The sequence below is a fragment of the Pipra filicauda genome, unplaced genomic scaffold, assembly GCF_003945595.2.
Source record: "Pipra filicauda isolate LSUMZ 115617 unplaced genomic scaffold, ASM394559v2 scaffold691_size150487_pilon, whole genome shotgun sequence".
NCBI lineage: Eukaryota > Metazoa > Chordata > Aves > Passeriformes > Pipridae > Pipra > Pipra filicauda.
This window is the reverse complement of record NW_024104855.1, coordinates 27,141-55,131: the sequence shown is the minus strand read 5'-3', so window position 1 is coordinate 55,131 and position 27,991 is coordinate 27,141. Positions and strand designations below refer to the sequence as shown.

General features: G+C 45.1%; 3 protein-coding genes across 5 annotated transcripts in view; 2 read left to right on the top strand and 1 right to left on the bottom strand.

The window, feature by feature from the left end:
• WRN (WRN RecQ like helicase) overlaps positions 1–5,024 on the top strand; it is a 30,841-nt gene extending 25,817 nt beyond the window's left edge. For 2 of the 3 annotated variants that reach the window (XM_027749389.2, XM_027749387.2), the window contains exons 30-35: positions 323–437; positions 1,003–1,128; positions 1,837–1,999; positions 2,295–2,509; positions 3,938–4,075; positions 4,796–5,024. In XM_027749389.2, the coding sequence (XP_027605190.2) occupies positions 323–437; positions 1,003–1,128; positions 1,837–1,999; positions 2,295–2,509; positions 3,938–4,075; positions 4,796–4,921 (883 nt within the window). In that variant the 3' untranslated portion in view covers positions 4,922–5,024. Of the gene's footprint in view, positions 1–322; positions 438–1,002; positions 1,129–1,836; positions 2,000–2,294; positions 2,510–3,616; positions 3,689–3,937; positions 4,076–4,795 lie in introns of all 3 variants that reach the window. The other variant, XM_027749388.2, reaches the window with a different exon arrangement.
• Positions 5,025–5,207: 183 nt separating this feature from the next.
• Positions 5,208–24,745, top strand: GTF2E2 (general transcription factor IIE subunit 2). The gene is made up of 8 exons (XM_027749393.2): positions 5,208–5,248; positions 5,843–6,009; positions 14,701–14,792; positions 15,190–15,297; positions 15,901–16,083; positions 16,242–16,335; positions 23,056–23,171; positions 23,870–24,745. Exons 2-8 carry the CDS (start codon positions 5,847–5,849, stop codon positions 23,987–23,989), a joined length of 876 nt encoding a protein of 291 aa, XP_027605194.1. The 5' UTR covers positions 5,208–5,248; positions 5,843–5,846; the 3' UTR covers positions 23,990–24,745.
• On the bottom strand, positions 9,718–10,189 carry SMIM18 (small integral membrane protein 18). Its single transcript, XM_039388861.1, has one exon. The coding sequence runs from the start codon at positions 10,129–10,131 to the stop codon at positions 9,838–9,840; it is 294 nt and encodes a 97-aa protein (XP_039244795.1). The 5' UTR covers positions 10,132–10,189; the 3' UTR covers positions 9,718–9,837.
• Positions 24,746–27,991: the final 3,246 nt, after the last annotated feature.

Below are 27,991 nucleotides of genomic sequence, written 5' to 3'. Positions count from 1 at the left end.
GTGTCTCCCCCAGCTACTGAAAGGCATCGGACAACAATATTTTGGGAACGTGTATGTTGTTACTGCATGGAAGAGCTGGGGGCTTATGTGGGAGGTAGAGACAATTAAACATGTTTTGTGGTAAATTGGTTCTCCAAAGGATTAAGCAGCTAACTTGAAGCTTTGACTGTGGTCAAAGTTGCAGACATAAGGTTACAGTAATAATATTTTCAAGTTTTTATTAAGAGATCTGTGCTCCAAGTGTGTCCTTCACAGACACTTGATGTTTCCAAGTGTTGGCATAGCACATTCCCGTGGCTTTTTATTCTTCATCCCAAACCAGGCCTACAAGTGTTGAGAACGTGAAGAAAATTGATGGTGTGTCTGAAGCCAAGTCCACCATGTTGATCCCTCTCCTGGCTGAAATTAAGGACTTCTGCCGAGTAAATGACTTACAGGTATGACATACTTGAGGTGTCCACTACTTTGGCAAGAGCCTTGTGGTATTTTGGTCTGCAACTATGGGACTCCATCGAGTCATCTTTATGCTTTACAAAAAAGCATTATGATCTAGGAATGGGAACCAAAAGCATTCTTGGTTTTATGGTTGTTTTTAGTAAATCTGTGTTGAGAAAGAGTTTAGCTCAAACAGAGGAGTTTTCCATGCTAAGCAACAGACTTGAATGCCACAGTTTGTTCTGATGGAGTAGTTTCACATGGAATGAGCAATACCTAAGAAGATGTGTTGACCTGGACACTTTTTTTTTTTTTCTGCCTGGTTTTCTTTTCCAAGTCCCTTGGACAGCCTCATGCTTGTTTTAAGAAGATGGGAACATGTGGCTGTCCATCTGGATTCCCTCTTTTCTTTGTTTGTAGAACATTTGAGTTTGGGTCAAAACCAACCTCCAGAGAGGTGAATGATTCTGTTAGTGTTACTTATTCAGGTAGCTTCAGATAATGGAAGGGTGACTCGTTGGTTGTCACTGGGATATAATACTTTTTATTTTACTTTATCTCACTTAGGCTGATGTTTTCCCCACATCTGCACCTAAAGATCAGAAAGAAGCATCTCCCTGGAAGTGTGCTAGAGCCCTTTCTCCCTCAGAGCACGTCACATATATCCTGTTCCAAGAGAAAAACTTGTCTGTGGTAAGCTTTTCCCTCTGGAGGCCCTTTACTTTGAAAACTAACAGCTTTGCTTTGCCCCTCCCAAGGGTAAACATTGTCAGATGGTCCCTTAGTTAAGTGTGCCTAAGGACAAATTAACAACAAATACTTGTACAATTATTAATGGGCAACTTGATGCTCTGTATCCACTAATTCTGATGATTACATGCACACTGTGTGTTCCCTGGGGAGAAATGAGTAGAAGCTTGAAACCTGGGTTTGTTTTGAGGAGTACAAGACACCAGTTGGAAATCTCTCCTTGAGAAGTACAAGTTTGGGTCAATGAAGTTTGAGATGTTCTTCTTCAAGGCAAATGCTTTAAGAGAAGAATTCAACATGTGAAAGTGAGGGGGGGATTTGTTTTGGTGCTGTTATCCATGTCCTGCATGGATGTTGAGTATTGTGTGGACCTCTGGAAGGTCAGGTGCACCACAGCTGCTTAGTCTCAAAATTCAAGGTGAGATCTTGCACTTAAGCTGTGAAATAGTAGCTTCAAGAGAAAAACCTTCTTTACAAGCTGGAAAAGAAATCAGGCAACTGTGAGGAGTAATGCAGTGTTTTGGGGAGCTTTGTTGTGCTGCTGTGTGCTGGTATCTCCTGATTGCTTTTTGGGAATGGGAAGTTGCCAGGCTTTTGGTTGTGCTTCAGACCATTCTGCCACGTTGATCCCTTCTGCCTTTGTTTCCCCAGAGGGCTATAAGTGAGTGCAGATCTCTGCCTCTTGCTGTGGTTGGCACTCAGCTGCTGCAGGCCATGAAAGCTGGCTTCCCTGTCAGCCTGGAGCGAGCAGGATTGACTCCTGAAGTTCAGCGGGTCATTACTGATGTTATCCGTAATCCTCCGGTTGACTCAGGTGAGTCATATGGAAAAGACTGAGCATCCCTCTTAAATCTATTTACTCAAATGTTTTGGGGGAAAAAAAACAACAGCCTGACCAAGTAGAACTGGCATCCTCAGAAAACACACTGAGAATTTATCCCAGATCTTATGAGTCTAACTCATACATGGTTTTATTTTCTTATCTTTTCCATGCCTTAATCCATCCTATGCCTTAATAAGGGACAACCAATGTGTATTATTAGAGCATAACTGAATAAGGGGCAAGAAGCTTAAAAACCAATCAATATTGTGTTTATTTTTTTTCCCAGACACAACCAAAATTCAAGTAATTAGAAAACTTGTTCCTGCAAATATTGAGCTGTATCTCATCAAGATGACAATTGCACTATTGGAGAAAGAGGACAGAAATAAGTCTCAAGGTGGCTTAGGCATCAAAAGGAGGTTGGTGTGGCCAGAAGGGCAGCAGGAAAAAACAGGAGCTGATCAAGCAAGCAGGGAAGGTGCCTTGTGGAATAAAACACAGGTTAGTAAAAGCAGGTATAAAACTGCTCTTGTGTATAAGAATGTTTCCTTTGTAGGAGCAGACTTAACAGCCCTTTGCTGTTTCCAGCAGTGCTTAGTGTCTCATCTTCCTAATCCATCTCTCACTCAGTTTTGAGTAGAACTGCTTTCATCTCCTCAGAAGAATGCTCAGAGCAGAAACAGAGGATTCTTTTTGGAAAAGTGTTGACCTAGGACGAGGTCAGACCTGTGCAGCTTAGCTATGACTTGTCACACACATTCCAAGTTCTTCCCTGCCTGAAAACTTGGATAAGCTGGATCCCTCATAGCCACCAAATCCAGGCCATGCCCTTGCCTTGCTTCTGTATATTAGTACCTGATCACCAACCTGATGTGGGAAGCAAAAGGCAAGGCCAGCCAGTAGTCTCTGTCTTTGGATTCCTCTGTTTAAAACTGCTGAGCGTAGCCCTGATAACAAGTGTCATGCCATTAGCCTGACTCCTCAGGGACAAATCTTGGGAAATAAGGAGCTCTTTGTTGCTTTATGAGCAAGTCCAGGATAGTCTGAGCTCTTCACTGGCCTTGGTGTCCCCCAAGTCCCACTTCAGCACCTTGTACAAATGGCACCCTGCACTGAGTGGCTCCTGGTAGGAATGGTAAAAAAAAAACAAACAGACAAACTGTGCTGCTGCTGCCTGTGCCGGGAGTTCATGTCTGTTCCTTACACGTTTTTGGGCTGACTGGCTCAAACAATTTTTCAAGCCTTGGTATTTTGCCAAATTGATTTTTCTTGCATACCTTAGTGCTATTTTCTTTCTACAATATCTGTGTCTGAGCCTTCTCTTTCCTGCAGCTGACCTCCTGGCACTCCAGTTGCCTGAGCTCTAATGACACTTTTTCCTGCTGCTGTTAGCTCCTGGAGCTAATAACAGAAATAACATGCCATTAGTAATCAAATTATTATTGTACAAATGAGTAGACTGCAAATCCGAAAGCTAATCCAAACAGTCTTTATTTACTTCTTCAGAAAATATCCTGGTTCTAATAATTCCCTGTAGCAAGCAGCTTTTAAATCTGTTAATGGATGTTCTTGGATTTGAACAGCCTGACACTGCTGCTGCTTTTACAGGGTAATTGGATCAATCCAGCATCCAAGGAAGGAGCAGAGAAAACCCATCTGCACACGGTGCCTTTGGCTTCAGTAAACAGATGTTCTTACTCTAATAAAGCATGTGGTAGACTTGCCATTAGTGTGGATTTTGGTAACACAGGGATGTGTAGCTGATCCAGAAATCTCAGGGTGGCTCTGCCAACCTGTGACCAAGCAGGATCACGTAAAAAAATGTTAACATCTCCGTGCCCACTGTGCTGTTGTTAACTGACACTTCGGCTGTAAAAATGCGTTCGAACTTGAATAACACAACTTGCTTCCTTTCTGTCCCATGTGAAGGGTGTGGGGAGTGTGGATGGCAGCCAGGCAGGGAGCAGAGGGGCAGCAGGCCCCCCGAAGCCCATCACTGTGACCTCCTCTAACCCGCCTGCCCTCGACCCTGAGGAGGATGAGCTGTTTGCTGACTCTCAGCCCAAGGTGAGACTGCCTGTAGCACAGCCCAGACCTGCTGATTCGTGTGTGGATCTTCAGCAAACCAAATTACCAGCTTCTGTCTGCGTTCTTGACTGTGCCTAAAACCTGACCACCCCACTTGTCTCATTGATATCCTTGTTGCAGTGATGCCATATTGCTTTTATTGCCCTGGCTGTGCCTGAATATGCCACTTAGACATCAGCACCCTGTTACAGGACCCTTTTTTTTTTTCCTCAGCATATCTCATCAGCTATCTCATGGCAGATGCTTCCAACATTTTAAGAGGACATTTGATTCCTTTTTTCTCTTTCAGGTAGAGGGTTCTGAGACTATGCTCATCACACTTAGAATTTTTTCACATTTTCAGTTTTTTTCACTGGTGTCTATGGAAACAAAAGCTGTATGAGGAGACATGAGTGGGTTTATTGGAAAAGGAGCTTGTGTCTCTGAACAGGAACACTTGCTCTACCACTTGCTTCAGTTTGAAGCTGGATATTGCTGTGAGTGCAAGTATTTTCCAGTCTTGGTTCTCCCCACTGTTAGAGTTTGATTCTTAATCCCTCAGTTACTTGAACGAGGTATTGAAATTAAGGCATAACTCTTCCAGGAACAATTTAAACAGCTCCTGTCTCCAGATGAGCATGAAGTTGAGGAGTAGAGCTGTGTAACTGAGACAACCTGTTTACTGTGTGTTTCCTTCCATGTTTATTAATTTCTTTCCAGAACTCTCATTTTCCTCCCAAGAGGAAGGTGCCAGAATGGTTTGGGACCTCAGCAGCAGCAACAGTTCTACCTGTAACCCAGACCAAGAAATGCAAAACGGAAACCAGAAAAGGGATTTTCAGCTGAACGGGGAAATCAAGATGATCTTTTTTTTTTTATATCATGAGCATTATCAGCATGGCCTCTTGCCTCCTTATAGGGGGGGTTAAGTGCACCTATCCCACTCTTTCTCTCTTCCCCCTCCCTTATGCTTTTTTCACTGTGTGAAATCCGATATTAATTAAAAATTATATCTATATATATGTAAATAAGTAACTTCGTGTGTGGGGCGAGAGGGTTAATGGCGGGCGGGCCTGCGTTGCCATGGCGACGCCCCGCCCGTTTCCGGGGCGGTGCGCGCGCGGGGGCTGCCGGGAGCGGCATGGCCCGCTAGGCGGCGGCGGCGGCGCGCGGGTAAGGGGGGGCGCGCGGAGGGGACCGGGACGGGAGCGGGGACTGGGACGGGGAGATGATCGGGGGAGGGAGACGCGGGCGGCTTTCCCAACCTCCTGCCCGCGCGTATCGGGGCAGCCGGGCGCCCTTCGGGCCGGTGGTTTCCGGCCGCGCTGCCACATTGTCCCCTGCGCCGCTTCCCCCCCCCCCGCTAACGCGGGCGGTGGGTGCCGGTGGCCGCCTCTCCCGCACCCCCGTGGGCGCACTCAGCAATCCCATTCTCCGCCCCTGGGGTCCCGGTGGTGCTCTGCCACCTTAGTCCTTGTGCTTCTAAGTCCTCGCGCAGCGGGAGGAGGATGGGAACAAGAAATAACCAGCTCCGTGAGGCTCCGCGGGGAAGCGGTCCCGGCACCGAGCCTGGCAGAGTTCAGGGAGCCTTTGGACGACCCTCTCGGGCACACGGTGGGGTTCTTGCAATGCCCTGCGCAGGGCCGAGTTGTACTCGACCCTTAATGCGTCTTTTTCAACTCGGCACGTTCTGCGATAAACAGATGCCTCCGCTCTTAAATACCTTGTTGACCCGGACACCTGTCTCTGGCCTCTTTCCCGTGGCAGAGCCATGGATCCCAGCTTGCTCAGGGAGCGGGAGCTGTTCAAAAAGCGAGCCCTCTCCACGCCGGCGGTAGAGAAACGCCCGGCGCTGTCCTCGGACTCCTCTGCCTCCAAGAAGAAGAAAGCCAAGGTAGAACAAGGGGGCTCCTCCAGCTCGAAACAAAACTCAGGTGGGTGAGGATCTGCTGTGTGGCAGCTGCTTGGTGTTTCCCACTGCCTGCCTCTTAAGCTATGGTTTATTAATGTGAATAACACCACATCTGTGAGTATGGTTGGTGGCTGCTGCCATTCTTTCTCTTAAATAAGTGCTTTTTCTTAAGGAATTTGCTTGCACGATGTGAAAAAAGACATTCCCTACAGTGCATATGTGTTAAGCCTCATTCTGGTGACTTGGATGAATTGCTGCTGCCAAAGTAATTCATGTGAAGCTGGGCTTTGGTTTGTGGATTTTGGTGCTTGCTGGACAAGCAGGAACAGCGATTTCGTTCATTTTCTCTGTCTTTGCTATGTGAGATGGGGCCTGGAGCAACCTGGTCTAGTGGAAGGTGTCCCTGCCCATGGCGGGGGGTTGGAAGTGGATGAGCTTTAAGGTCCCTTCCTGCTCAAACCATTCTGTGATTCTATGGTTATTTCTGGCAAGAGAGCAGCTAAAACGTTTAGCAAACTGTAAATTGAGGGGTATCCATGCATGGGATGGGTTTTGCAAGGTACATCTTGTCTGGCTTGCGTGTTGTAATTAGCAGTTGTCCTTGTTTTACCTGGGAGCCTCCAGAGGTTTCTGCCTGCTTTGCTCAGGAGTTGCGTCGTTTCCCTGGGATGGTGGCACTGGTAATGCATGTCTCAGTATCAAATAAGAAGTTAATAAAGCAGCACCAAAATAGTGGCAGCATGTGGAAAGTGCACTGGGGAGAGGATTTGCTCTGAAAGCGGTGGCAGTTCTTAATTGCTCTCTAAAGGTCCGATCAAACGTGAGGAGTTACTAAAAGCACAAAATATCCTGTTGTGCAAGCACATGAGTTTGCACAACACGTGGCTCTGTCTTAGACTCTAAAAGAAATGACGGAGCTTAAAACAATGGAGAAAAAAGTCAAGGATGGTGGGAGGAGTCAAGTATCTTCTGTCTGAGGGGAAGAGCAGGGAGTGTGAGTCTGTATTTGCAGCTTCTCAGGCCCCAAATAAACTTTATCAGCCAGACATGCTAAAATAAATCAGGGGAGGCCAGTTTTCCATCCATCCCTTTGCCATGCTCTCCAAATAAAATAAAATTCCAAGTGGGCTACCCTAAGCTGTGTCTCCTGAGCGAGAGCATTTAGCAGGGAAAAAGGAATGGGGAGGCATGAAGAGGGTGGAGGGTTCAAATATGAGTCTGATCTGGAGGACTGGAGCAGATGAAGAAGCTTTAATTTTGTTTCTGTGGTTTTGTGGGTTGAGAGTTACTTTGAGTGCTTTTGCGGCTGTCAGACAATGAGCTTACACAAACAGGGACACAGTGTGGCTGGGAGGAACCACACTTGATCTTTTATGCTGCTGGCTTCCTTCCAGATAGTATCAGAAAGGTTTCAAGGTTTCTGTTAGATTTTTATGCTGCAGAGTCCAAATCCTTTGCTTCAAAACCCGCTTTATATTTGAATTGTCAGACTGGCAGGTGCCTGTTGGCATGTGGAGGTGTCAAGGGTGGGTCTGGGGAGGTGGAATAAAGAAACAAACCTCTCCAAAGAAACAAAAGTTAATATGATCAGTCCTAGTTTTGTTGTGTAGTGACTACAAAGATGATAAATGTGTGTTGCACTGATATGTAACACCCTCAGAATCCTTGCTCTGTGATTCTGTGACTCAGAGAACCTGCCCTGGTCACTTTTTGGGGGAGGAGAGGTGTGAAGATCTTGCTAATCTTCAGATGACTGCATAGCTAAATCTGGCCCCTATGTGAAGACTGGCTCTAACCTTCCCACTGTTCCTACAGTGATTACTGTGGTGTGATTACTATTGTTATTTAAAATCCTTATTCCAGCAAGTTACTTGAAAAAATTCAAAGCTGCCTTGTTTATTCAGTTCAGATTTAGTAACTGCAAAATAAACGAAATAGATCCAAGCTGTTTGTTCCATTTTATTAATGAACAGTAAGTCATGGCTGTGGTCTTTATCTTAAGACCTTTGTCTTGGTGGTCTTTGCCAATGCTAGTCCAGAGCCGAAATCTCCAGGGGCTGTTTCATGGGAAAGAATCATCCTGAGTCTCTAGGGCTGTGCAAGGGGAGACTTTTGCCTTCTGTTCCTTGTGCAGACACCCATTCACCTTTGTAGACCTGGGGAATAAATAGCTGGAATGGGTCCCAGGGTTTGTCATTCCGTGTGCTTCTCGGGAGGGCGTAAGAACGCGGTGCCAGCGCAGCAGAGGCCGACCGTGGTGCTTCCTGCACGCTGCCTTCCTGTGTGCAGCCATGGTGGGCACCTGGTGGGAATGCTGCAAGTGTCCACAGCGTTTTCTTTCTGGAAAGAGAAGTGCCAATTAATTCAGTGTATCCCAATGGCTACTCTGGGCCTCTCTTGAGCCGGTCACTGGTTATTCCAGGCTGATGCTGCCGCACGCAGCAGAAGGTCGTGATTACCACCGCTGATGTCTTCATCATAAGTCTTGGCGTGGATCCTAAATTATCTTGTACTTGGGGCATGAGCTTCCATTAATTGTGCTTATAGTTGGATTTTTATCTCAGAGTGTTCTCTGCACGTGGGGCTGGTTCTGGCAAAGCTTCACTGTTGCAAGAAGCGCATCTGAGATGAACGGTTGCAGCGGTCATTGTGTTGTTTTGTGGCTGCAGAAGGGAGTTTGCTTCTCCAGGTGAATCACTGGACTAGCTGTGCTGGTTTGCAGTGCCCTGGGTGTCTGGCGACTCCATCTCACCAACCAGGAGCAGCACAAGTCAATTAGCATGTCTTCCACTGTGTCCAGATCTTCTGGAGCTTAGGCGTGCTCGCCCTGAGAGAGGGAGTTGATGCATTAACAAAAAAAAGAGGTAATTATAGGTACTGGCCATAGCACAAAGGAATTTCAGACGTGGTGGACTGTGAGGTCACTTTTTTTTTGCCATTTAGGTGGGTTTGTTTCCCTCCTGGCAGGACTTCAGTTTGCTGCCAGACCCCCTGTAGTGCTGTGGTTGCCACAGAGGCAGCAGCCTTGGGGCAGAGGAGTGTCCCTGTTTCTCCTCAGCAGTGGTACCACTGCCGTAGGATTTTGTGGAAAGGGGCAGATATTCTGAAGGAAGGGGGTTTCTCAGGTCTCGACACCCAGAAATTGTTGACCAGGTTGAATATGGAATAAAGGGAGAACAGTTCTCTGGAACTGGAGAACTGGAGGAGAGGGAGAGGGTCAAACTACCACAGGAGGTTAGAAAAGACCATGTTAGGGATACATTTCACACTGGCTTAATTTTCCACCCGCCACTGTCTCTTCTAAAAACAAGAAACCTATAATAAGAAGTGCTGCCAAAGGCAAGAATTCACCTAGTGCTGTCCTGTCTGAGGGGTCTCTTGCCATCCACACCCTTCTCTCCCATGTCTTTTCTCACCCCTGGTCTGTCTGTCCTGTCTCTGTGCAGTTGACTTGGTGGGATGGCACTGCTGTGTCTTTGCAATGTGTGTGATCAGACTGTTGAGCATTTTTATAAACGTTTTCTCCGGTTAAGCAACACAGATTTATGCACATGAGGCAACATTTGTTCAGTCAGGTAGACAAAATTCTATGCTAGTCACTCAATATAAACAGCAAAAGTTCATTTAAAACCAAAAATCTTTTCTTCCCCCATAACACTGCAACAGATTGTCCTTCTGCTAAACACTTGGAAAGCCTTTGCCAGTTGTTCCAGTTCACATCCAGAGATAAAATTACAACCTGTTATATTTAAGACCAAATCAAAAAAGCACGTGACTTGCTCATTTGTAAGGTACAAGAGGCTTCATTCACGGTGTCAAACGTTCTCCAAGTGCTGGTGCTCAGTCCCTCCTACACCACCTCTGTTTCACGCTTCCTGAAGCTGTTCAGCATGGCTCTGACAGGATTGGGTTCGTTCTCCAAGTCTTTCACAGTCTTGTTTTTCACACAGCAGCAACAGTCCAGCAGTTCATAGAGGAAAGCCAGCACCACCAGAGAAACCACAGTGAAGATGAATATGATCAGGATAACAAAGCAGGCAGTGTTCCAGTTGTCATGGAAAGGGTAAATTTTTTGCACCTGGAAGCCCAGATACTGGGAAATGGACGTAGTCTCGTTCCAGTGAGTGCTGTTGAGGGTTGCCATTCTTCAGGAGTTGTCTTAGCGTGCTCGCCGTCACAGATTTGGGGGCTGAAACACAAAACCAAAGCTGTTGAGGACTGTCAGTCAAGGACACGCTGTGATTTTTTTTTTTTTATCACAAACTATAAGAACTTCAGCTCAGACTAAGTGCTCACACCTCCTACAGCCATGGATGGTTGCATGCTCATGTTTGCTCACAGAAGTGTCACACTCCAAATGCACAACTTTGCGATTGGTCTGGAACGTTTATTTCGGCAGTGTCTGCTCTGTGCAGGCATCACATGGTGTGAGTTATTCAGGAATGAGGGAGCTTGGCTTCTTTATTTAAGTTCTGTGCACAGACAGAAAAGTTACAAAGAAAATTTTCAAGGTGTACAGTGGTTTCGACCGCTGGAAATCCCATTTGTGCTGCCGTGGTCATTGGGATTTATACCAAGGAAAACCCAACCCTTTCTGAGGAGTTCTGATTTCTTATTTTCAGCTCTGGGGAAGGAATGTCTCCCTGGCTCCAGTGCTGTGTGTTTGCACTCAGCAGAAGAGGCTGCTTGGGGATGTGGGGAGAGATGAAGCAAAAGTTGGCTTTGGTTTATAAATCTGCCTTTGGTTTATAGTCTTATGTAGTAAGAATTGTCCAAGGAGCCACAGTAACTCCTGGTTGCCTGTCATGGTGTGCTGTAGGATGTCATAATAACCTTTGAATCCCTCAGGCAATTTAAAACTGGGTGTGGGAGAAAGAGATGGAGTCAGATCTCTGTACTTCCTTGAGGAAATAGCCAGGAGTTTTTAGGTGGAGCATGGTGATGGAGGTGTGTACTAAAGCAGCTGACTTTAAGCAGCCTAAGCACCTGTCCTCATTTCTGTGGAATTATTTAAAAAAAAAAAAGGTACATAGTGAAAACTAGGATGATGCAGCCCAACCAGCTTGCTATCTGTGTCTTACTTTTATCATTCAAATATTATACATTTTGTTCTTTGTCCTTCTGTCTTTAATGGATTTAAATTGAAACAGAACACCTTTGGGGTTGGGAAGGTACCTGGCATTAGCATTCCATACAGACATTTACTGGAGCAGTTGCAGTAACTTACTGTTTCCTCTGTTAAATCTGTAACTGAATACACAAATTAGTAATTGAATATACAAAGTATGACTGAGATGGGTAGGATTAACGAAACTGTTTGTTGGTGGTTTTTTCTTAAACAAAAGTTTACAGAGAGCAAACCCAAACTAAAAATACTCCTGAGTTGAGTCAGGTCCTGGCTTGATTTGGTCACAGTCTGGGAAGGAAACTGTTTGGGGCTAAAAGTCAGGAGGGTTTTTAAAGGGGTGACCTGAAGACTTATTTGAAAATTTGTGAGAGAGAGGGAGGGCTGAGTAAAAGGATTTGGAGTCCCCTTAGAGGAGTAGTTAAAATAACTAGGATTTAATTGTGTAGTTTAAATGGCAAGAGGATATTCTTGGGAAACAAAGCAGTTTTGTTTCGAACTTTGTAAACAGATTTCTAAGACTGAGGGTTTTGCTGGAATCTGTAACATGTAAGTTTGCTCGTTCTGTAAACACATGGGCACAAAAATGAACTGTTCATGTGATGCAAAATTTACTATTTTTAGTATTTTTTCTCCATCTTGGGCACGGCATGGCTGGCCAGGCACAGTGCAGCATCCACCCCCCTTCCCACTCCACAGCCACCGTTAGGGCACACTCATCTTTAATCCAGGAGGTGGAATTTAATGCCTTGCTGGAGGTGGTTTGTGCCCCTTGAGGATGATGATGATTTCCTTAGATTTGAATAAAGCAAGGCAGATAAAGATTAGCTACTCATAACTGTAATTATTAAAATACATGACTGAAGTAGCTGTTGCTGGATGTTCAGAATTACCACAGCACTAAGGTTAATGTCCTTGAAAGCTGTCAAAAATGGGCTGTTTTCCTGCAGTTTCACTTATTTTGTAAGGACACAGTTCAAATACACATCATCAGCCAGTCTGATTTGAAATCAAGCCTAGCTATTATATGTACCCAAAATGCAGGGAGTTAAATATTTAATGAACTGGTTCCTCTAATATCTGTACTGGGTTTTAATTTAAAAGCATTACCATCTTTAGGCACTGCAGAGGAGCAGCTTTATTTGAAACCGTATTCATGGAGCAGAGGGAAATGACTGGCAAAAAATCCTTTTAATGCAGTACTGGGGAAGTCCTGTTTAAGCAACCACTGAAAAGACATCTTGAGGTAAAAGCATTTACAAATCTCAGATGGGCTCTAACCTGCCCGTTTGCCTTGTGGCTGCTCCGATATTCCAAAGGTAATAACACGCGACGGGATTTTCACCCTACCCCGATATAACACATTTCTAGAACACGTTTCTCCCACATCCACGCACACAGACCTCTTTTAGGCAGCCTAATTTACGGAATACCCCCTGGGAGGTAGCATTTCTCACGTTCCAGGTCGAGCTGTCTTTTGTTTTAAGGAAAAGCCTTTCTGGCGTTTCTCTAAAAACATATAGAATCAATCACGGGCAACGTGAGGCTGCAGGAAACGAGCCACCTCCCCTGCAAGGGTGAAATCCATTTTGTTTACTGAATCTTGGCTGCTGGTGTTAGCTTTGCTGTAAGATGGAGTGGTCATCAATTTTCCATTAGTGCACAGATGGTGAAAGTGCTTGTCTGATCGTGCAAGACAAGCTCCTCCGCGTTCAGCGGGATTAAACCCTGCTCAAACCCAGGGAAAAAATCACCCTGATTCCAAGCAGCTTTTGCAGGTTCGTAGCTTAGAGGCATATTTTCTTTCAGTAATCGAGATAAACCTAAGAGAACGTTATAAAATGATACACACCTACCTCTCAGTGAAAGGATGCTGCGAGAGCGCCGTTCTGGTCCCTTTTTTTAGTGCAGCCTTATGGCACAGCTAAGATGGAGCTTTCCTACCATTGGCCGGAGCACGATGCTGCTGACAACTTCCTTTGTGCTCATTTGCATCGAGCCCTCAACCCCAGCAGCAAATCATTCATAAATATGACTCTTACAGTCTGGAATAAGAAACAGAACCCTCCCCGCCCCTGTTTTTTGGGACGCGGTGAGCTCCAGAGCGTGCTGGGAGTGCAGCGGTGGCCACGACCCTGCTTTGCTTTGTGCTGGAGTCAGCCATCAGACCGTGACGTTTGAAGTGTTAATATCTGCAGATTTCCAGCCTCCCCGTGTGCTTAGATTCCCCTGTCGTGAACTGTAGCAGGCTGTAGCCAGGCAGATTAAACAAGATAATCTTCCCGATTCAATTGACAGAATAAAGACATGATGGGTTGTCTTAACTGTTTGTGTTACCTCTGAATTTATTTTAATCACTTCACTGTTTGAAGTTACACATATGATTTTTATCTATTTATAAAATATCCTGCATAGACATTAATTTTTAATGTTAAAAGGGAACCCTGCGGGGGAAAATCCCTACGGGATGTCTTTTCAGAGGAAGCTGGCTTTTGTTTTTCTCCCTTTTTTCAGTCTTAATTTAGTAACCAGAATAAAACGTTCTGCAGCAGTTGGAGTTACACTGATTCTTCTATGTTAATTTTAGAATTGTTGTGCTATGTGAAGCCTCTTAACACAATGTCAGCTACAGAATTCTGTTTTTTTTCTCACCCTCCGCTGATTTTTCCACGGAAATAGTAGGAGCTCGGTATCTTTGAGATACCTGTTGTCCTGTCAGATGTGCTTAGAAATTACCAGTGGATTAAAAAATTCCCGTGGTGACGAAGAGATGTTCTTTTCCTGGAGTAGCTGAAACTCCCAAAAGCTGTTGCCATTAGGTTTGAGCAACCCTGTGCTGGTAAATGGGCCTGTGGCTTGTGATAGTGGTTTGTGGATATTTGTGTTCAATGTGCTGTGCTAAGAGCTGAAGTTAATGAAATGGTCATTAACGACCTTGCAAGAATTTTTGAAACAACGTGATAAAGATTTGACAACAAAGGGGATTCTGAGTTGTTGTTCCAGTGGTGTAACACACCAGGTTGAAACACACCAGGTTGAATTGTTTTGAGTTTATAGAGGTCTGTTTAATAAATTTCTCCACTACAGCTACTTTAAACAGTAAACAAATTAAAAAAAAAAAATCACAGCCTTCCTTTACCTGCTGTGTAACCATTGAATGCCTTCTGGGAAGAAGGGAAACTTTCTGCCCCCATCTCAGCTATCTCAGTAGAGCCAATGCAGTGCATTATTTCAGCCTGGATTAATGTAGTGTAAATGATTATGGGATGTTAAGCCACCGAATTAAACATGTTCTCTTATGGTCATAACGCTGCAGTCACTTGCTGCTGTCTTAAAGGTCAAGTCCCAGGGAACTTTTTATTTGTGGAGCTCTGCTCAGAAATGTTCCAGAGCCGTGTCCACCGACTGGATCTGGATCAACACGTGTGCTAGGACAGAATCCCGAGGGTGTCTGCTCCTGCCACACACCTTTCTGTCAATAGATGTCATTCTGAAACCTTCTGAAAGTAGAGTGAGAAGGAGACAGAGCTCAGAACCAGCAGGGTGGTGTTGAAGCATCGTTAAATTGTTTGTTTTTTCCCTTTGTAGATCACAGCAATGGATCATTTAACTTGAAAGCCCTTTCAGGAGGCTCTGGCTACAAGTTTGGAGTCCTTGCTAAAATAGTGAATTACATGAAGGTATGCTGTTTTGGTGTAAAACTACCGTGTTTTTAAATACTTTGATTATTTATTCTCCCGTGGTAGCTGAAAGATGCTGAATATTTCAAACTCCAAAATTCTTTAACTGCAAGAGTGAGAATTTCAGGAAACTGCTTGTTAAATTTGAAGTGCTGTCAGTGAACAAAATTGTCAGCACATTGTTCCATTACTGAAATCCTAATTGTCCCAGGTCACTTTACTACCAGGGTGATGGGTTTTGCTTGCAGGAGTTGCAAGCTGCTGTCAGCTTTTAGAATTCATGACCTATTGATCAAGATGAACGTGTAATTTGGTGCCGATGTTAGTTACTTTATGATAATTGAGTTGCTGAATAAAGTGATTACAGAGCTCTAATAGATCCTGTTTGCTTTTCCAGACTCGGCACCAGCGGGGTGATACACATCCATTAACCCTTGAAGAGATTTTGGATGAAACACAGCATTTAGATATTGGACTCAAACAGAAACAATGGTTAATGAGCGAGGTGAAGAAAACATATGTTTAGATTTTAATTAAAGGATTATGATAAACCTGAATCATACACATTTATTTAATTTCAAGCTCTATAGATACGTGTTCCCTCTTTAAGAAACTACTTACATTCACATCAATGTGAATCTTTTATCTCTCTGCATAGTAAAACTAGGATGGTTCTACCTAATACAGACTGTAGCATTCCTTTGTTCTGGGGAACAGAAACCTCCACTCTGGCAGTGGTGTTTGTGAGGGAAGCTTGGCTTTGCTGAAGTCTTTCAAAAGGTAGCTCCAGGTTGCTTCCAAAATAAACCAGAATATCAAAATGGAACGAAAAAGCTCCTCCCAAGAAGCATATATAAAATTATCCCTGTACTTTTGCCAGATGACAACAGGTGAACAAATACCCTGCAGCACCCAAGTTGGGTACCTTCTCTGTGTTGAGATGAATTATGCCTAGGCATAATTAAATCCAAGGATTTAAAATAATTTTCATCTCAAACCTCCAACCTTGGAGCTGTAAAGTGTGGCTGATATGCTTAAAACCACACCAGAATAAAACTAATGAGCATATGCACTTTTTCAAAGTTTAAAATTTCTGTCTCTGTTACAGGCTCTAGTCAACAACCCGAAAATAGAAGTTGTGGATGGGAAGTATGCTTTCAAACCCAAGTACAACTTGAAAGACAAAAAGGCTCTGCTCAGGCTCTTGGACAAGCATGACCAGCGAGGCCTGGGAGGAATCCTTTTGGAAGACATCGAGGAAGGGCTGCCCAACGCACAGAAAGCTATAAAGGTGAGGAGCACGTGCAGTTCAGCCAACCCAGCCAGTTATTCTACATCTTACATAGTTTGTCATGCCTTTTTATAGCACAAGACTTGCATCCCCAAGTCTGAGACCTTATGCTTGGAAGTGAAGTGATTTTGAGTTGCTCTTTTGCATTTGTTTTCGAGGCTTTAGGGGACCAGATCATCTTTGTTAATCGCCCTGATAAGAAGAAAATTCTTTTCTACAACGACAAGAGCTGTCACTTTGCTGTGGATGAAGGTGGGTGCTGGTTTTTAGGTAGGTTTCCCTGGCAGTTGGTTTGAACTCATCTGAAGCAGCTCTGGGTATAAGCAGTTTTCAGGCGTGGCAGTCTTTTAAGGTTGCTAATGAAATATTGGGTGTATCCAGATGTCAGGAGAATGTTTATATTATCACAAGGCTAACAAAAGCAGCGAGTCCAGGGGTAATATCCTCTGGTTTATGATGGATACATTGGAATGTGGCATCAGGAATCCAGCAGTTGTCTTCAGGGGTAGCGGAACATGGGACTAAAAACCACCTGACTGTGACTAAAATGGCATCTAACGTTTTGCTGTGTGAAGGACAGCCAAAAAAAACCCCAAAGAATGGCTTGTGGGTGCAAGTTTTTTGTTGTTTTTTTTCCCCAGTTAATTAACCATGTGCCTTTTATTGGTGAATGCAGCAAAAAGCCACTAATGGAACAGAAGGAGGAAGCAAAGAGGGAGGAGATGTAAGCAAAATTCCTGAAAAGGGGTAGTTTACAGCTGGGAGGAACGAGAGCACAGATGTGGGGTAGTGCTGCTGCCCAGAGCTGGGGTAGATTTTGGACTTCACAAGTGCAGTGTGTGTTTTCTGTGTCACAAATAGTGGTAAAATCCTCTGGTGCAATTCTGTGCTCAGAAATTAATGACAGAAATCAGGGTGTATTCCAGTAATGACAATTATGCCAAAATCAGGTGCCTGTGAGTGCAGAAAGGAGGGGACAGTCTGTGTCAGAAGATTTTACTCTAAATGACTCAACAGCACTGGACACTTTGTTAATTTATTGTTCTGGTAACATGCCACATAAAGCCACTGCATTGTATAAATATAAAGTAGACGTGACATCTTAAGCATTTAAAAATATAAAAAATGCTTCAAGATGTTGAAGTGAATCTCCTTAAGTGGTAATTTCTGTCGTTTCTTGATAATGGCAGCAGAACTATATGTGAAATGCAGAATGCATTCACTGGGGAATTTCTGACTCCCAAATGCTTAGGAGTTTACCATGAACACTGCCATCCTGTTCACATAGTGCCTCTTCAGTCCCTCAGCCCACAGCTTTTGGGGGTCTGAAGATGGTCAAAACATTTAGAAATCGGTGCTCTTGCAAGTAGCTGCTATGACAAAGCTTTTAAGTTTTTTTTAGCAGCCACTGATTGTCTCACAGTCGTGATTGCTGAATGTTTCCTCTTGGGCAATCTTCTTCCAGATAACTGGAACACAACCATCCTTGTTTAGGAACAAACAGTGCAGGCTATTGCTATGAGAGGGAGGAAAAGGTTAAAAAAAAAACCCTTTAAAACTCCTTGAAACAAAGTGTTTGAGCCGTTTGTCTCAACCTCCCGCTGAAGGAAGGCATTTAAGTGTGTGTCACAAAAGGATCCAGCCTGCAGCGTTTGTAGTTCAAGGTGTCTCTGCTTCCTTTTATCCGCAGGTGGCAGCAGCTTCCCATCTGATCCAGAAGTGATGTTCTGTTGTTGTTGTTCTGTTCCTGCTGGTTTTGGTTTTCCTTTTGATGCTTTGTTCGGAGAGGGAGCAGGAATACTTTCTCTTTTTGTGACTGTTGTGATCTGCCCTCATTCGCCGCAATGCTTAAACCATCCCTGAGTAGGTTCACTCATTGCAGCTGGAACGGGTCCTTTTCCCAAACTGTGTTATCCTGAGATGAAGCAAACCCATCCTTCCCGAGCACTTTGGCTTTAGGATTCTTTCCAGAGCACCAGAAGGGTGTCTCCAAGGGAGCCACTGGCAGGATTGTCTGTGTGCAGGATGAGTTATGACACGTCTCTGCCTTAGCAGTGCTGTTGCAGCTCATTATCTCCGGCAACGTTAAAATGAGGTTTTTAGAAGACTGCAAAATAAGCCTTGAAGTGTTGGCAGAGTCTTTGATCTAGCAGCTGATGACAGTTCAAAATATGTTTCTAGTTTAATGTTTATCCTTAGAAATAGGGGCTCTGTGCTCCTCGGTGCGTGGTGCTGCCGTATGACACTCCAGTTCAGAACGTGTGTTGGCTGGGGTTAATATCCTCGGAAAGCTGGGCATCCTCTCCCACCGCTGCCTGAGCTCCATCAGCAGGGAAAGAGGAGCTGCTGGGGCAGTTTGGATTTCCTTGCCTGGAGCAGTGGGAGGACCTGCTTTCTGGCAGTGCCTGCCTCTGCCCCTTGATGGCTGAACAAGCTTTTCTTTCTCCCCCTGTGAAAATAAATCCCAATGTACCGCAACAGCAGAGCGGTGCCTATATATCGTGATCTCAAGGGTACTGGGGAAGGTTTTAGCAGCAAGGAACAGCTTTTGTTCTTCCTTTTATGTGATTAGCCAAGGAGGGTTCAGATTGCATGTGTTCCTTCTGGACTTCCTGGCTAATTAATCTTCTGTCAGTGGTGTGGAGCTGAAAGCGTTTATAAAAGCCGGGCCAGATTTCAGGTGCTTCAAGCCAAGTCAAGCGCTGCCTTTTTATGCTGGGGCGAAGCACTTTGCATGTGAACCAGGCTTTCACCCCTGTGCTGAATGCTGAAAGGCCAGTCTGATTGCCTGACTGCTAGAGATGGTATCTTTCCCAGCTGAACGCATTATAGGAAGTATTTGAATGCTAAAAAAATTCGGATACTTAATTATGTGGGGTTTTGAAATTCTTCCTAAGCACCTTTGAAGAGATTTAGAGAATGGCCAAAGCCTCTTAAATTTAACAGCATAAAAATTGCTTGGGATCAGTGCTGATTTATGGCTCTGGTGGTCCAGGGACAGCACAGATTTAACACCAAGCACCTTTTCCTTCTGGTATAAATCCAGTGCTGCGTTCCCTGGGACTTTTAGGAAGCGGGACTCCATCTTCCCCTCTACTCAGTCGTTTCTTCCCTTCTGCCCGGTTATTGTCTGTTCTTGTCCTGTGCTAAGCTTTTGGCTCAGCTCAGTGGAGATTTTTAAGCTGGTTTTAATCTCTGGCAGATTTTATTACCAGCATGATATGTCAGTTTATCTCCAAAGCCATCTCAACCTTTCTGCAAGAGCAGGTGAGGCAGTGAGAAGTGCAGGATAAGCTGCTCCAAAGTCACCACGCAGTCATTTACCCATGACTCTGTTCCCCAAGTGTAAGCATTTATAGGAAGGAAGTGTCTTAGGAGTATAATCGCTCAGGGAATGTCTGTGCAAATTGTTTTCATTTATGAGGCACCTTGTGATGCAGTAAAATGGAGGCAACTGAGTATTTGCCCCTTGGAAATTTCAGAGAGAGAAGGGGGTTGCAAAATCTTTGTTTTGCTGCCTTCTGCTTAGCTACATTTTGGTTTCTGCTGGCCAGAGCTCTTTGTTTTAAGTCTGTGCATGCAGACATCATGTTGCCGGAGATGTCATCAAACACCTAAACTGGCTTTTCAGTCAGCTCCTGGTCTCATTCCCTCCTCTCATTATTTGAAAGACCAAAATTTAGCTCTCTGGAGGAGCAAAGGAGCAGGCTGCCTTGGGACTAGTGTTGATTCTGTCAAGCTTCTGAGTTAAAATATTTTAGTGATCAAATTGCAAGATACCACAGATAAGATTTGTTCCTCACACTTACCTCAGTGCTGGGATCACAGCTTTCTGCCTCTTGCATGGGAGTCAGGACTTAAAAGCTCTGTGGAAAATGCAAATCTCCTTGAGGGTTCACAGCACCTGCCTGGCTTTGGCCAGAAACTCGAGGGAATTTTCTCCCCAGGGGATTTTTTCTGGGCTCTGTCTTGTCAAAGCAGCCTAAGCCATAGGAGAGATTGTCAGCTTGCCTGAATGCAGCCTGCTGCGGGCAGGTGAAGCCTTGCTTTTTTCCTTCCATACCCATTTTACACTTGCTCTGGCTGATCTATAAAATAATTTAGTGGCTCTGATAGAAGAGTCTCTCACCTTCACTGTGGTGTGATGGTGTAAAAATCAGTTAACAGGACACGAAGAAGGAAAAGTGAATGTGCTCTGTAACTGTAATGGCTACACACTGCAGGAATGTGTGCATCCCAGCCTGCTCTCCGTGCCTGGCTGGAGCAGGCCAGCATGTGGTGAACTTTCTGTTCCAACAATGTCCTTCCTGCTCTTCAGCCCAGCACTGATCTGCCTGTTCCCTGTCGTCAGAGAAAAGAGAGACATGGTAAAAAGTGGATCCGGTGTATTGAGCTGTAGGAGCTGCCTTCTGACTCTGTTTGCTCTTCAGACACACAGCAAAGGACCAGGGTGACAGCATTTCAGATCTTTCTCAAGGAAGTGGGGAGAAATCTCTTCCTATCTCAGGTCAAGGGTATCGTTTTTGAGGTGCAGAAGTACCGCAGCTACAAATGCAGAGGGTTGTTTCTTGGGAGCTGCAGTTATTGCCAGCTTTTCCCACAGGCTCTCATATTTCAGAGAGGATGTCACAATAATTCAGAGAGTGTATTCCCAAGGTCTAAACTTTCCCTGGCTGATAGGGGCATAGTCCTTGGAGACTTAAATCTGACAGGTAATGTGGAAATGGTTCAGTGCCAGCCATCCAGCTGCTCTCTTTCTTCAGGCCTTGCATTTAGCCCAGTGTCTGGTGTTACATGGAGTCGGTTTTGTGATGAGATGATGGATGGCTGTCCCTTCCCTTTTAGATGGCACCCTAAATGCAGACAGCTCCTAATGCACTGAAGGGTGACAGCTCCGTGTGCTTCTCCACCTTTATCCTGTGCTTTTAGTTCCAAACCAGTCCTTCAACACAGAGTATTTCCGTGTTGTTGTGACTCCCCCTTTCCTGGGCAATGAAGTGTTTTAAAGCCCTACATGGAACTCCAGCATGGGAATAAGATGCTTTTGCAATTGCTGCAGTCAAAGCCTTAGTGCTGAAAGAAGCCTGATTTATGAAGGAATTTTTAAATGGAGTTGCAAAACAGGATACAGTGGTTCTGGTGGGGCCAATTAGTGGATTAAATTGTCTGTATGTAAAGTCCATTTTAGCTTTGCTCTTTTGGTTCTTGGTGAATGTTCCATTCATATTTTTTGGCCAGGTTGAAAGGGCAGATGTGAAGCTGGAATGATGGCATAACCTCTGCATTACAAGAAATGCAGAACACTGTAGTTAGATATTAACTGTGATCTGCACTTGTGTGCATGCTGATCCTTGAAGAGCTGACCATTTATTTTCTAGTGTTTAATTTTTCACTTCTGTTCCCCAGAAGAATGTAGACCAGTTTAACCTTAAGGACCTATCCTCAGCTTTTTTTCTTTTTTAAGAACCAGGGCGTATTTGTCCATATATCCTGAACTCCAATGAGGACACACATCATCTGTGTTTGTTTCAGGATGTTATAAATAAGAGTACAAACCTTCTCCACCTCCCGCAGCAGGATAAGGTGAGGAATGATCTGTGATAGCAGGCACTGCCAGCTGTGCCAAAAGCCTGGAATCCCCCTCAGAATGGATGAGCAGACAGAGAATGTCTTGACTACGATGTCAGTCCTTGAATTAAGGGGTCTGGACATTGATCCCAGGGTGCTGTAGAGCCTCTGTGAGACACAGGCTGAGCGCTGGCTCCCTGTAACCAAAAGTGGTGTTTTGACAAGATTTGGTTCTCTTCATAAATGCTGCATTACCAAAAATGAACATTGTTGTTCCTCACCAGTGAAATTCCTCTCTCTTGTTTCCTGGAAAGCTGGAACAGCTCCTTACTGTTGGCAAGGGGAAAAAAAGAAACACCTGAGGCTTGAAGCATGTGGGTCTGTAGAAAAACAAGGAGCATTAGAGAGGGAATTGGTCCAAGTGCAGGAACCAAGTTGGTTACCTACCTACCCTTTTTGTACACTGCCCAGAGCTGGTGTATCCGTGCCAAACTGTCCCTGGAGCATCTCATCCCCGGCTGCACAGGACAGATCCTTAAGAATGCAGGAGTTGCAGTTGTTTTGACAACCGTATACTAAATTTATCTGGAAATAAAGGGGAAAAATTTAATCTTGCGTTGCTATGTGTGCCTCGTGTTTTATTTATAGTTTGTTAGCCAAACCTGCTGACAGGATGTATCTTAACTCCCTGCCTGGGGAGTGAAGGGAGGTAGGATCGTACCAGCCGCTGCCTGGAGAAGGCATTCCAGAGGCTCTGTGAAACTTTACGTGAGGCAGAAAGTGTGCAGGCAGATGGCAGCTGCTCTAATTAAGACTTACTGTCTCTGTCTGTTTTCCTGCTGCTGTGGTTTTTAAGGTGTCTCTCTTCTTTTTAACACCGGAGGAATTTTAGTAATTTATTATCTGTACAGCACTGGCGTGGATTATATTACAATGATAAACAAGCTCAGGCCCACTGAAGTAAATGACTCGAATCCTCAGTAAATTGGACAATGGGTTGACAAGTCTCCCAAGACACTGGCAGCTGAAGATGTGTAAATGAAGTTGCCATTTAGTTTTTTTTCCCCATCACCAAGATCTGTGAAACTCAGCCTATACAGCTCTAGAGATGCCAGGCAAAAAGAAACTCCGTAGCAAATAAACATGAAAAGCACAGGTTGCCTGCGGGTGCTCCTGATGCTGGAGTGCAGTTTAGCTTGAGGGTGTTTTGTTGTTGTTTTGTTGGTTAGGGCTTGATCTTTTTTGGGATTTGGGTCTTCTTTGGAAGTGCTTTCAGCTTTTGGAGTGGGTAAAGGCTGAGCTAAGTGGGTGCCTGCTGGCAGTGACAGACTGACAGTGTTTCAGTGTTTGAAATCAAGGGCTTGATCACTGCCATATAAAACCAGGGTTTGTTTGGTCTTTTAGAATTTCAGAAGCTGTGGAGGAGCATTCCCGTGGATTCTATGGATGAGGAGAAGATAGAAGAGTATCTGAAACGACAGGGTATTTCTTCCATGCAAGAAACCGGACCAAAGAAAATAGTAAGAGACACAAATTGCACATCTCCCTGGGAGATTCCCCCTTCCTTATCCCGCACTGTTAGTTCCAGAATGTGTTGGTGAGCCCGTGCACAGCTTTGTGTAGCTCTGGAAAGTGTGTCCAGTTTTAAAAAGTTGCAAAAACCGGTGCTGCAGCCACCAGTCAGTGATTTCTATATAACTTGTTTGAGACAGTGTAATTAATCCAAGCAGCAGCATCAGAAAGAGGGCAGACTCCAGAAATCCCTGTCAGCTCCTAAGTGGAAGCTTCTGCTTGAAGCTGATACATTACGAGTAGAAGTATTTTGGGAGAAAAATGTTTTTTGGTTTTGTTTTTTTTTTTTTCACTTTTGTGGAAAATAGCTAAATAGCTTTGAAATCCTGATGGGATTCTGGATAGAACTGTGGGACATGTACCTGCTTCTGTAGCTGTGTGGGAGTGTTTGGAAACTTCACTTACGAACACTGGCTCTACTACTGTGCCTGGGATACCGAGGCTCTGCTCTGTCCCCAGGGTCATCTCCCTGCCTGGATTGGAACTGGATGCTGTTGCTTCTTGCCAAAACAAGCCAGCACCTCCCTTCCCTGCCCACCCCTGGTTCAGGCAGGGCTCATCTTTCACAGCACCGATGACCAGCACAGCGTCACGCACCAGGTCAGATGTCGCATATTTCCTGACTCCTGTTTGTTTCTTCTTGCAGGCTCCCATTCAGAGGAGGAAGAAACCTGCTTCTCAGAAGAAACGTCGGTTTAAGACTCACAATGACCACTTGGTTGGAGTATTAAAAGATTACTCTGATGTGGTTCCTGGCAAGCAGTGAGCGGTTGAATTCTGAAGCAAACGCGCGTTTTTAGACAGGGCTTTTTGCCGCTGGGGCTCGGTGTCTGCTCACAGAAGGACTGACTGTATATAATAATGTGATGTGTTTCCCCCACCCCAGCAACTGCCGAGGTGAAACAGGTCAGTTTGAGAGCAAGTATGAGCTATTAAATGTAGAGGTTAATCTAATTAGCTGTTGGGAAACGTTTCTTTAGAGTAAGAGATTCTCACTAGTTGCCTCTTGGCATAGGGTGTTAAATGGTGCTCAGTGTGTAATGCAGGAATTCCTGCTCAGTGCTTAACTCTGCTTTTACATTGCTTAATGGGTATTTACCTGGAATTACTTACAAGGGGCTTTCTAGTGGGATTGAATACGGCGTTTGTTTTACCTGTTTCAGGGAAACCTTTTCTTCCGTAAAATCACTGCAGGCAAAGTTTCTTTCACAGTCAAATACACCCACGGTTTGTATGCTTCTTCCTCACCACAGGGACTGAGCTTTTCTGAAAGTCAGTGATGTCTGAGACTCAAACTCAGAAAACTCCCTCTCCCAAAATCCCAGCGGGCTGCAGGATGGGATGCAGCCACAGTTTCCTAATGCTAATCAGGAATTGCATCACACTGTCGTGGGTGCAAGTGCGTTACACATTCTGCTCTATGGACAGGAGGGAAATTAAACAACGGTGTAATACTGAAGCTTTTTTTTTTTTTAAGTAATAAACTTACAGTGCTGGTTTCCAGTGTTGCTTCCTAAAAGAATGAGAGAATCGGCATCTTTTGTGCCTGTTTTCCTTTTCAAGGAGGTAAAGGAATCTTTGCTGTACTTTTATCTTCTCAGTGGCTTATTGTTCTGGGCTAATGGTGTCATCTTTTTATCGGTCTTGGTTGGGGAGAGGGGAGGAACCACCTTAAATGAAAGCTCCCTGTAGCTGCCTGATGTTCTGTGCGGCACAGCCCAACGTGGATCGTGGCCAAATTATGTCCTTTTGATAACTTATTTTTATGTTCCGAACCAGAGTCGGTCAATGCTGATATTGTTTTCGTGGCGCTGCGGGAGGGGAGCAGTTTCCCTGCGCTTCCAGGGTTAGGATCAGAGATAAGAGAGGTGACTGCAGCCCCCCACGGATGGCAGATCCCATCCCTGCTGCCCCTGCACGAGCTCCTGGCTTGCTTGATGCACCCGGGGTTGAAGCAGAGGCCGCCGGGCCTGGGCACGTGAGCAGATGAAGAATGAGGCTTTGTTGCTGTTGCACTGAACGAGTTCTGTCAGCCTGGGGGAAATGTGCTGCTGGAAGTGCAGCATTTATCCTCCTGATTTTCAAGGCTGTCTCTCTTTTGAGAGACAGACAGTGCTCCCAGCGTTGCACACGTCAGCCCTGTTTAAAAGAGTTGCTAAATGCCGTTAGGAGGTTTCTTCTATTATTTTTTTTAATCTATATATATTTCATGCCTTTTAAATATATATATATATTTATAAAAGCATGCTGCTCCAGCCAGTTTTGAAATTGTTTTTCTTTCCTGTATCTTCCAGGTCAGCACAAACAATTCCTCTTGGAGCTTTTCAGTCTTCCATTACAGCTCTGCTTTAACTACCACACTTGCAAAACTGTTCACCCCTCTTCTGTCATCTTCACTCAAGAAAAAAAGAGTTCCCTTCCATCTGCTGCAATTTTTGAGCAGTGATTTTTTTTTGATGGTGGTGCCTGGACAACAGCAGAGCTCTGAGTTGCCTTTCCTACCTTTGGGGTGGTTTATGGAGTAACTTCCCAGTCATCTCATGTAGCATTGCCCTTTCTCTCTGAACCAAAGCAGGTTTAGAGAGTAAGGTAGACTACCTGCTTTGTTTCTCTGCTCAAGTGATTAAGATAATAGAGGAGTCTAAAGAAAATGCCTCCAGCTACTTTAAAAGATTAAAAATATGTTAGGTCCAAAAAGGGAGAGCAGGAAAGCAAGGTTGACTGTGAGCTCTGTGCTGGCATTGTCAGGCTCCAGTGTTCAAAGGAACAAAACAGTCCAGGTGGTGTCCAGTTGGAAAGCCTGGATGAGAGGCTTTGTCTCACTGGAGGATGTCTTCCCCTCTGTCATAGTAGCAGAGAGGGCATAAATGAGTTTTGCAACTTGTTAGGGTAAATAAGGGAAGCTCACATTGTCTTGTTAGAGGTGGCATGGACTACAGAGAAGCAGCAGGGAAGGAAACATGTTCAGAAAATAAGCTTACATCCTCCCTGTCCTATCACTGCAGTTCCTGATGAAGAGTCCCTCTCCAGCTTCCTTGTAGGCCCCTCCAGATACTGGAAGAAGCTATGAGGTCTTCACTCAACTTTCTCTTCTCCAGACTGAACAGCCCCAATTTTCTCAGCCTGTCAGAAAAAAAAAAAAAAAAAAAAAAAAGAGGAGCCTGAGCTCCTTTCTTTTATGTGGTTTTCAGGAGTTGGGTTTTGTCAAAGATGCTCCCAGTGGTCCTTAACTTTTTTTTCCAAGTTCTCTTACAAATCAAATTATGCAACTTGAAAACATCTCAGACTACATCAAAGTGAGTCTGTTTGCTAAAAGCATTTTAGTACCACTCCAGTCCACTTCAGTCTCTTCACATTGTTCATGTCCAGATCAGGCTTTTCACTGAAGTTCAGCTGTTAAAAACTTAAACCTGTTTCATCTTTCTCCAGGGTGTTTTCTTGTATTCTCTGTCTGGCAGGATGGTTCTCCCAGTGGCCAAAACCATCATGCCCTCAGCTCGCTCTCTTTGGCAAAATTCTTCTTCCCTCAGTCTGGCATTGCAAAGGGCTGCTGAGAGGCATCATGTTCTCTCCTGGGAGCCTTCATTTTTCCCCTCCTTCCCTTGAAGCATCTGCTGCTATCCAGGAAGATGAGAGGACTTGGGCAGAGAACACGGAGTAGAATATTTCAGATGGAAGTGTCCTACAGTGACCAGCAGGCACTTTGGTCTCCTGCACTTCAGGAAGGTTTTTTGGCAAACCCATCTCAGTGCCACCTTTACCTGTCCCTGCCAGGTGAGGACTTGCCTCTTCCACTCTCCTGAGGCTCCTGTCCAGCAAGGACATTTCTCCCTCAGCTCTGAGATTCGGTGTGTTGATCCTGACAGAGCTCTCCTTGTTTAAGGGTCAAGTTGAGTAGCCCAGGTGTGTCACACCTCTAAACGTGGAGCTCTGCCGGCTTCTCTCCTAAAAGTTGCTCTACCGACAGAGTTATTCCACCTCCTCCTCCGTTATGATGATCGTTCTGGAAGGGGATGGAAAACAGCAGGATTCTGTACGGTTGAATGAGAAAACTGACATAAGGCGATGTGTACCAGAGCTAATCTATAATTCATCACCATCATTCAGGGCTTTTAGAAAGCGGAGGAGAGCGAGGCGAGGGAGCCCTGAGAAAGGGTACGAAGGCCCTGCACGTGGCTGCAGCCAGCGAGGGCTGTCACTTCCGATGAGCACGGGCGGGCGGTGCCAGGCCACCAGGGAGAGCCGGGCCCCGGTACCTGCTGCTGAGGAGGGGCTGCCTTTGCAGATGACTAGAAGCAACTACGGTACTGACATCTCATTATTTCCAGCTTTGTTGCTCGCTTTTCCGGTCGCTGCTAATGTACCAGGCCCAAATTCCTTTGTGTGTTACCGCCTCGGGGGCCTCTGGCAGCTCCTGCTTCTGGGGGAGCATGTCCAGTAGAGCCGAGTGCTGGTTTAGGCTGGCAAGGCTAACGAGGAACAGCCATCTGGGAGAGGAGGGCTCGGATCCCAGTCTGCTGGTGCTGGCTTTCTACTGCTGGCAAAGTCAGGGATATGGCAAACCAGGTGGTTTGTGACTCGATCTCCTCCGGGGGGAGAGAGAGGGCCTGCTTTGGCACTGCTGCTCAGGTCTGTCATTCCAGCTCGTGGATGCGCTCCTGACTGTGTCGGTGTTGTCAGCCCTGCGCAGGCTCTCTGGACACATCTCCAAGGAAGATTGGCAGCTCCCCAGAAGAGAGGGCTTGCCTGGACACAGCAGGGCTCCCGA